Consider the following 9,299-nt stretch of genomic DNA (forward strand, 5'->3'; position numbering starts at 1 on the left):
ATATATAGAGCTGCGACATTTCGGCCTGTGAACTTGGGATTGGAGGTTGTGGATAGTCGAAGAGGAAGAATGTGAAGATGTCAAGCGATCCTCAAACGGTAGCTGCAAGGCAAAAAAGGGAAAAAAAATAAGTGAAAGAATTAGGGTTTTGCAGAAAAGGGCCTGACGGTGAGAGAAGGGGTCCCGTGTGTGATTGTTGGTGGGTAAGCTAATGTAAAAAAAAAAAAGAAGGTTTTTAAAAATTTTAATTAGGTTTACTTAATTAATTTTAAATTTTTTAAAATTTGAATTTAATAAATTTAAAATTAATTAATTATTAATATAAATTAACGTGATTTTGTTTAGTTTTTAGCTGATAATCTTTTGGTTTCATATACTTTTCCATGATATAGAGATTTTTTTTGTATTGTGTTTATTTCTTTAGGTGAATTTTTTATTTTGACTGGTTCTGCTTGCTCGCTTTTGTTGTTAAAAAAATATATTGAGCTTTTGTTTTTAAAGAAAGTATTCGAATTACATTTGTATTGATATTTAGCGCTCTATATTCAATATGTGTGAATGTAAATATGTAAGTACTCTATATTTTACATATTTTTGTAAATATTATATTTAATTAATTTAAGTAAAAATTTCTTTTAATTTACACATATTTTTATAAAGTCATGTTATATCAAAAACTTTAAATAAGCCAAATATAAATTATATTAACTTTATTTAAGGTGCACTTAATCTTTATCGTTTGAAAGTACAATCAATGATAAATCACAATTAGTGTGAATTTTTTTATTATTTAATCATTTTCTTACGTAATTAAGCCCTTATGAAGGCACAAATTCTATAAAATGGATAGAGGAATAAAGGGGGTACACATAACTTTTTATGATTATTCACTATTCAAAATCCTACTAACTCATTCAAGTATGAAAGTGTCTTTATAGATACTCAAGGACCAACTGAGATTTTCAGATTCTTTGTTGGTAAATTTATTTGAGTTTATTAAACTGATGAACAATACTTTTTTATGATTTCTTAATTTATCTTCTTAAAGCATGAGTTAATAAAACTCTTAGAGCAATTTTATTTTATTTTAAGTCTTAGGAAGTATTATATAAGTATTTGTAGGATTATATATCATAAAATTTGATTTAAAATTTTGTAAAATTTGTTATATATTTGATTTTATTTTAATTTAAGATTAAACTATTTTTAATTATTTCAAAAATCAAAAGAAAAAAATATAAATGTAAAGATTGAGAATTTTGTGTATTTAGATCGAAAGAAAAAATAGAATTTTATAAATAAAGAACTTACGAGTTAAATTAACTTGTATTAATTTTTTTACTAAATTGATAAAAAAAATAAAAAAATAGAATAATAAAATATAAAAATATAATTGAGTACATCTAGTTTATTTGAATATATTTTAATTGAATCTTTGTTGTAAAGTTTTAATAATATTATTATAATATTCATCTAATGAGTTTAATATATTATATAAATAATAACATATCATTTAAAGATAATATTTAATACAACTTTTAATTTTAAATTATTTTTAATTAAGATTAAAAATGACACATAAAAAATTGATCCCTGCTGCTCGTAGTATAATTGATTTTTTTATGGGTTAATATTTCTTCTCTTAATCACAAATTTTTCTTAAAATTCAGGAAATAATTAAAGTTGTCTGGATCATCAGACCCGTATTAATTGTTGTTGGTTATGTTTTCGAAAAGGTAGTAACTGAGAAAACACACTAATAAACCTATATCACTTTCTGTACAACCCTCTTTTTAGCTTTCTATCTACCTTCCTATCGGGTGGAAGATTAAGCATAGGAAAACAAAATTAAGAAAGAAAGAAATAAATAAAGGAAAAGGCAAGTGTATTAATGAGTTTCTGAATGCCTCTCAATTCAACCAATCTCTGAATATGTGTTACTTTTAGATTGAATAAACATTTAAACAGAGCTAATTAATGAATTTGGTAGAAGATTTCTAAAAAAATATCTGTACTTTTTTTAAACATTATTTTTATTTTGTATTTGATAAATTAAAAAAAATTATATATTTTTTTAAAATAAAATAATTTTAAAAATAATTAAAATAAAACTTTTTTAAAAGTTATCTTATATTCACTAGAATTAAAAAATTGATTTAATTTTATATATTAATTATTTTTAAAATTTAATTTTTATATTAATGTCTATTATAAAATTTGTTTGGATAAAATCTTTTTAGAAAAATTTTTTCAAATAATTTTTTAAAAGATTTAAAAAAAATAAAAATAATTTTATATTTAAATATCTTATACAAAAATATTTTTTTATTTAATAATTATATCTAAATATAATAATATAAAAATAACTTTTTATTTATTTATCATGTTAAAAATATTTTTTAAGCAAAATATAAATTTTAAAAAATATAAATTATAGATTCCAACAAAAATATTTTTTATTTTTTTGTACTTTTATTTTTACTATTAAAATTTTATCAAACACATTAAGTATTTGATTGGGTACCATTAAGTTAATAAAAAATATATTTTTTCAATATAAAAGATTTTTTTAATTTTTTAATGTGTTTGATAAATTTTTCGTAGTAAAAATAAAAATATTAGAAAAATAAAAAATATCTTTTTTAAAAAGTACAATTTATGAGTTTATTTGGATGAACTTCTAATAAAAGATCTTTTTTGAATTATCTCTTTTTAAAAGATCATTTAAAATGTAAAAATAATTTTATGTTTGGATATCTCATTAAAAAAATATTTTTATCCATCAATTATGTTTAGGTACAATAATATAAAAAGTACTCTTTTGTTTATTTATGATGTGAAAAATATATTTTTTAAGAAAATAAATCTTCTAAAAAAATGTAAATTGTAGCTTCTCAAAATAGATGTTTTCAAGTGCTTTTTTTATTTTAAAAAATTTACCAAACACGTTAAAAAAATTTATTGAAAAAATATTTTTCTATCAACTTAATGGCACTAAAACAAGTACTGTATTTTTTTAAAGAGATCTTTAAAAAAAAAAAAAGTAATCTTTACATAAAAAAATAAAGAAATAACTACTTTTATATTATTGTACTTAAACATAATTGATAGATAAAAAAATAATTTTATATACAATATTCAAATATAAAATTACTTTTATTTTTTTAAAAAATCTTAAAAAAATAAATCAAATTTTTTTTCCTTAAAAACTCACCAAAACAAGTTCTAAGTGCTTATTTAGATGCGGTTGAATTAGTAAAAAAAAATATTTTTTAATAAAACAATATTTTTTTAGTATGTTTGACAAAATTCTAGTAGTAACATTTAAAGTACTAAAAAATTAAAAAATATTTTTTTAAAAGTTAAAATTTATATTTTTTAAAAGATTTTTTTACTTAAAAATTTTTTTAATAGGTAGTTGTATATTACAATATAAAACAGAGAAATATTAGATAATAAATTATTTTTATAATGAAGTTTAATAAAGTCATTTTCTTCTTCTTATATTTTTTTATTTTAATTGATTTTTATTATGTCAATAAATTATTAGCCTAATTTGATTAAAATTAATTATCAAAATAATTTGATCATATAACAACACCATATAAAACATAAATAAAAATGAATTAAACAATTTATATTTATACATAAACATTGGATGAGTGTCTTTTAGTCTGTATATAATATAATATTTTTTATATAATAATAAAAGATAAGAAAAGTAGCACATTTAAAAAGAGTATTTTATAGATAGCAAATACTTTTGAAGTGATTAATGAAATTAAAGAGAAATAGAGAGGAGCATAAAGAAAAACAAAACTTGTAAAGAGGATTGTTTTCCAAAGTGTAAAGCCAATTTTGTTGGTACTTTCCGCTGTTTTCGCTTAAAGACAGAAAGAGGAGGAGGCTTATAAAAGCAGGGTATTGGCTTCACAACTTTGATTCATAATTAACCAAACCCACCTGCGTACTACTACTTACCTTTGGTCATTTTATAACGCCACAAAATAGAACCTCCTTTTCAGCATATGTAAAGACAACGCCTTTTTCTTCTCTTTTCTCTTTTCTTTTTTCTTACAGGAAACTGGCACAGCACACGAGTCACAACAATTTATTTGCTTTAAACAGAGAGAGAGAAAAGAGAGGGAAAGAGGTTTCAGAAACACACACACACAAACACAAAGCTCAGACACGATTATAGTAGCTACCTCCATCCATGTCTGACTCACATCTTACTTTCTTTTCTCTTTCTTCTTCCATTCTTGCTCTTCTTCTCATCTTCATTTTCATCTTCAAGAGGAAGCAAACCAAACCCAAGCTCAACCTTCCACCCGGTAAAATGGGCTGGCCCTTTCTTGGTGAAACCATTGGTTACTTGAAGCCTTATTCTGCTACCACCATAGGAGAATTCATGGACCAACACATAGCAAGGTAACAACATCATCTTAATTAATTAACAGAAACAAGAACATCTTAATTCACTTGTGTATGTGTATGTGCAGGTATGGTAAAATTTACAAGTCGAAATTGTTTGGTGAGCCAGCAATAGTGTCAGCAGATGCAGGGTTGAATAGGTTCATATTGCAAAACGAAGGGAAATTGTTTGAGTGCAGTTACCCGAGAAGCATTGGTGGAATACTTGGGAAATGGTCTATGTTGGTTTTGGTTGGTGACATGCATAGGGACATGAGGGCCATTTCACTCAACTTCCTCAGCCATGGCAGGCTCAGAACACATCTCTTGAAGGAGGTTGAGAACCACACCCTTCTTGTTCTTAACTCTTGGAAACACAATTCCACCTTCTCTGCTCAAGATGAAGCCAAAAGGGTAACTAACTAACTAACTCTTTCTCTTCTTCTGCAAAACCAACTGTTGGATTAATTAATCAATTGAATTGCAGTTCACCTTCAATTTGATGGCCAAACACATCATGAGCTTGGATCCTGGGAATGTTGAGACAGAAAAACTAAAAGAGGAGTATGTCACTTTCATGAAGGGTGTTGTTTCTGCGCCATTGAATTTACCCGGAACTGCATATAGAAGAGCATTAAAGGTAACAATAATGCTAATTGATGATGCTAATTTCCTAATGAATATACTACTTAATTTGATTTGATTTGATTTTGTTTTCAACAGTCGAGGTCCACCATACTCAAGTTCATAGAAGCGAAAATGACCGAAAGAGTGAGAAAGATGGAAGAAGGAAATGAGAGCTTGGAGGAAGATGATCTTCTAGGATGGGTTTTGAAGCATTCAAATCTCTCAACAGAGCAGATTCTGGACTTGGTTCTGAGTTTGCTCTTTGCTGGTCATGAAACTTCGTCAGTAGCTATAGCACTTGCCATTTATTTCTTACCCGGTTGTCCTCAAGCCATGGAACAGTTAAGGGTAAGAAAGTACCATCCATGATTATATATGCTACATGGAATATTCAATGTTCAATGTTACTGTTTCTAATCAGGTCAATACTTGTAACATAGTTTGGCATATTGATATGGATTTTATGATACTTTGTGCAAAAAAAACAGGAAGAACACAGCGAAATCGCCAGAGCTAAGAAACAAGCAGGGGAGGTTGAACTCACTTGGGATGACTACAAAAGAATGGAATTTACCCACTGTGTAAGTTACCTATCTATGTCATATAATAATATATAGTATTCGGCTTTTGCAGCGATCATTATTTTATTTGATGCGATGATGTAGCCCTTGGAACTGTTTAATGCATAATATAAATATAAATATGGTTATGTGGATGAAGGTTGTGAACGAGACACTTCGGTTGGGAAATGTTGTGAGGTACCTTCACAGGAAGGCGCTTAAAGACGTTCGGTACAAAGGTACATTGATTGATTTATTTTATTAGTTATTTAAATGAGTTTAGTAGTGGAAAAGAGAAAAGCAAAGGGGAAGGGGGGTTTTGATTTGAGTGAGTATTGAAAAGAAAATGTGTTGTGTTGAAAGGTTATGACATTCCATGTGGGTGGAAAGTCCTTCCGGTGATTGCAGCTGTGCATCTGGATCCTTCACTTTTTGACCAACCTCAACAATTCAATCCATGGAGATGGCAGGTCAGTTACTTCTACTACTTATATATCATCAACATTCATCATAATTATTATCCTCCACCACCCCCACCTTCCTTTCTTCTTTTCTTAATTAATCTAAACTTTATGCGGATGTATAAAAAGGAATAATTAAGGGGAGGTCCCCGAGCACTTCAATTGGTCCTTTCCTTTAATTTGGAGGTGGATACCCACATGCAATCACTACCTCTCACTGGAGGTGGGGTTTGTGTGTGGCCACTCAATACTATATAATTTTGTTTGGGGCTTGTGATTTTTCCCAAAATGTTGTCCATTATTTTTCATTTGTTTTTCACATATAGTTTTATTTCCAGTTTCTCATATATATTTGGGTTTTGTAAGTCCATGTATGTATATATCTTACTTTCCCGGAATCACGCTTCCTATATATCACTTGAGAGTCAGTCCCAACATTAAGGTACAAAGGCCGTACGACTTTGACAAAAACTGAAAATAATGCATTGCATGTGTCTCGTCTCTACCTATATATATGCCTATCATTCTTCTCCCACACGTACACTTGAAGTTATCCCTACCTATAGCCAAATTAATTATAGATGGTTTATTTAATTATTCCAAAAACGTGAAATAGGAAGAGCACTTAATGAATGTATAGTGATGGTTACTTGTTAAGAAATGATTGTCCGGGATGGGGAATGATCAAATAATGTGGCCTACCAACCAACCAAGCAGAATGGAGGATCAAGTGGGGTCGTTTTTTTAGTTGATAGCCATCTCCATCGAAGCCGTTAAGGGTAAGGGGTTGTCATGTTTTTACAAATAGGATTGCTGATGAGAGCTGAGAGCTCAGAGAAGAGGATGAGTGCAACTGTGCAAGTGCACTACTACTACTATGAGTTAGCTGGCTACATGCATTGACCATTTTACCACCAGAACCGTGTAATCATAAAAACAAAAATTGGTTGAGAAATGAGATCATCGAGATGATGAAGTGAACAGTACGGAGGTGGGGCCCAGGGTATGCGATTATGATGCATGCTTTTTGTGAACGTGTGGGCAGGGTCCTCACGAGTCATGAGTGAATGCCCATGTGGAAAGTGGGCCTCACATCACTTGCACGTGCATTTGTGCTCTCATCGCATTCCTCCTCCTCTCCTGGTCCTAACTGCTTCCTTCAATTCCTTGCTTTTTTTGTTTCAAAGAATCAAAGGGTGTGTAGCCAAGTGGGAATTCCGGATAACAAAATATGATACCCTTTTTATTATTGTGTGTGGTGCAGATCAATGGTCGTCGTGGAAGTTGCTCATCATCAAACGGGAATAGCAGTACTATCAACGCCAATAACAATAACAACACCACCACCACCAACAATTTGTTCTTGCCGTTCGGGGGAGGACCACGACTATGCGCTGGATCAGAGTTAGCAAAGCTTGAAATGGCTGTTTTCATCCACCATCTCGTCCTCAACTACCAATGGGAGTTAGCTGATTCCGATCAACCTTATGTATACCCTTTTGTTGACTTCCCCAAAGGCCTACCCATCACGGTCCAAAACCACTCATATCTCTCTTAGTACTTCATTATTAAATTAGATCTAGTGTTCATTCCTCTCTCAATAATTAATGTAAGTAAAGTTGCCTCATCCACCAATTGCATCGCATCATTTAAATTAAAAAGAAAGAAGAAAAAAAAGCTTTTTGACTTTCTGGCCTTCTTTGCTCACTTGTACGTTCCAAGGGGGAAGACCGTCTCAATAATAATAATAATAAAGAATAATAATAATAAAAGTACAAGCAACGCCTTAGGACTTAGGACTACTGGACCACTCCTACTACGTACCTCTTAGCTTCTATCTCTTTATCCTTCTTCTAGGCTTTAGTAGTAGAATTTTACTATCCCGTATCCGCCCTCCGCTTATGCTGTACATTATTATTCCTGAATTGAATAATATTTATTCATTTATATTTACTGCCTACTTTAATCAGCCTTTATTACTTTCTTATTGCGCTACATAAAATAATTCAGTTATCTTTTGTCCATAAGCTGTTACGTTCTATTGCTTTCATCTCCTTTATGGACTCGTTCATATATATAATACACGACTACTCTTAGGCTATGTTTGGTTGGAAGGAAAGAAATAGGAAGGAAAGAAATTGAGTAGATTTTTATTTTCTTTAGATGTGTTTGGATGAAAGGAAAATAAGAAGGAAAAAAATGGTATAAAAAGATATGTTTACCTTATATTATAAAATATATTAAAAAAAGTAAAGGGGTAATATTGGAAGTAGAGAGAAAGAATTAGTTTTCTCTTCATTTTCTCTCCATTGTTGGAGGGAAAAAAAATTAGTGGATCCCACCAATATTTTTCCATTCATTTTCCTTCCTCTCCCATTTCTCTTCTCAACCAAACAAGAAAAAATAACCATTTTCCTTCCAATTTCTTTCCCTTCCTTTTCCTTCCTCTCATTTTCATCTCAAACAAACACACCCTTAGTGTTTAACTGTTTATGTTATTAATAGTACTATACCCTGCCAACTAGTGGTAGTTTATTAAAACAATTTCTTTTGATTGTGTAAATCGGGAGAAAAAAAAAAGGATCGATCAAATGTCAGTATAACGCTGTTGTTTTTCTTACGTAGGCTCATACTAGCTGCTTTATACTTTTCTGAATACACAGAGGCGCAAATTTATTATTGTTTTTTTGTTTCCTTTATTAATTTATTACTACGATGCATGTTTATGTTGTAGTACTTTATTGTTTTTTTTTTAATAACACGTAGATTACCTTTCGGTTGTAGACATGTAGTACTAAACAGTCAAGGTGCCAGTTGCAATGCTAGTTGGCATATATAAAAAAAAAAAAAATTAATTTGGGTTGATCGAGTGGTCACTTTATTCTCTTATTTAAGTAAGTATTGAGGATTTAAATTATGTAATAATCTTTAAACTATTAAATAGAGTTCAGATTTACGATAAATTAGTCTTTAATTTTTTAAATTAAAAAATACAGGGAACAATAAAAAAAAAGAAAGGTTAAATATTGGAAGGGAACTTCAAAGAAAAAAAGGTTTGGGATTTGGGGGGCAACATTTTGTTGGTGGCTATAGATGTTGTAAACGGGGTTTAGGAAGGCACTCACGTTGAGTCCACAAAACCAAAAATAAAAGTAAGGTCCGAATGACGAAGCTTTCAAGAGAGGGAGAGGCGTCTGAGTAATAATAATGATGCCTGTTGCGGCCACAAGTTGCACAT

The 9,299-nt window shown here is 29.6% G+C and overlaps 1 protein-coding gene across 2 annotated transcripts; it reads left to right on the forward strand.

The window, feature by feature from the left end:
- The first annotated feature begins 3,976 nt into the window (after positions 1–3,976).
- Positions 3,977–7,962, forward strand: LOC130982531 (cholesterol 22-monohydroxylase CYP90B51). Of its 2 annotated transcripts, XM_057906568.1 has the most exons (9): positions 4,021–4,218; positions 4,298–4,431; positions 4,503–4,827; positions 4,901–5,053; positions 5,137–5,388; positions 5,529–5,621; positions 5,761–5,839; positions 5,964–6,070; positions 7,326–7,962. In XM_057906568.1, exons 2-9 carry the CDS (start codon positions 4,340–4,342, stop codon positions 7,617–7,619), a joined length of 1,395 nt encoding a protein of 464 aa, XP_057762551.1. In that variant the 5' UTR covers positions 4,021–4,218; positions 4,298–4,339; the 3' UTR covers positions 7,620–7,962. The 2 variants fall into 2 exon arrangements, with proteins under 2 accessions (XP_057762549.1, XP_057762551.1); XM_057906566.1 differs by having other exon boundaries at positions 3,977–4,431.
- Positions 7,963–9,299: the final 1,337 nt, after the last annotated feature.

Source organism: Arachis stenosperma, chromosome 5 (assembly GCF_014773155.1).
Source record: "Arachis stenosperma cultivar V10309 chromosome 5, arast.V10309.gnm1.PFL2, whole genome shotgun sequence".
Lineage (NCBI taxonomy): Eukaryota > Viridiplantae > Streptophyta > Magnoliopsida > Fabales > Fabaceae > Arachis > Arachis stenosperma.

What these genes read in the sequence shown, in the direction of transcription:
- LOC130982531 (XM_057906566.1), top strand. Translation starts at nt 4,217, where the DNA reads ATGTCTGACTCACATCTTACTTTCTTTTCTCTTTCTTCTTCCATTCTT. An exon ending in CTCAAGATGAAGCCAAAAGG is followed by an intron (nt 4,828 to 4,900) that starts GTAACTAACTAA and finishes ATTGAATTGCAG; the next exon opens with TTCACCTTCAATTTGATGGC. An exon ending in TCAATCCATGGAGATGGCAG is followed by an intron (nt 6,071 to 7,325) that starts GTCAGTTACTTC and finishes TGTGTGGTGCAG; the next exon opens with ATCAATGGTCGTCGTGGAAG.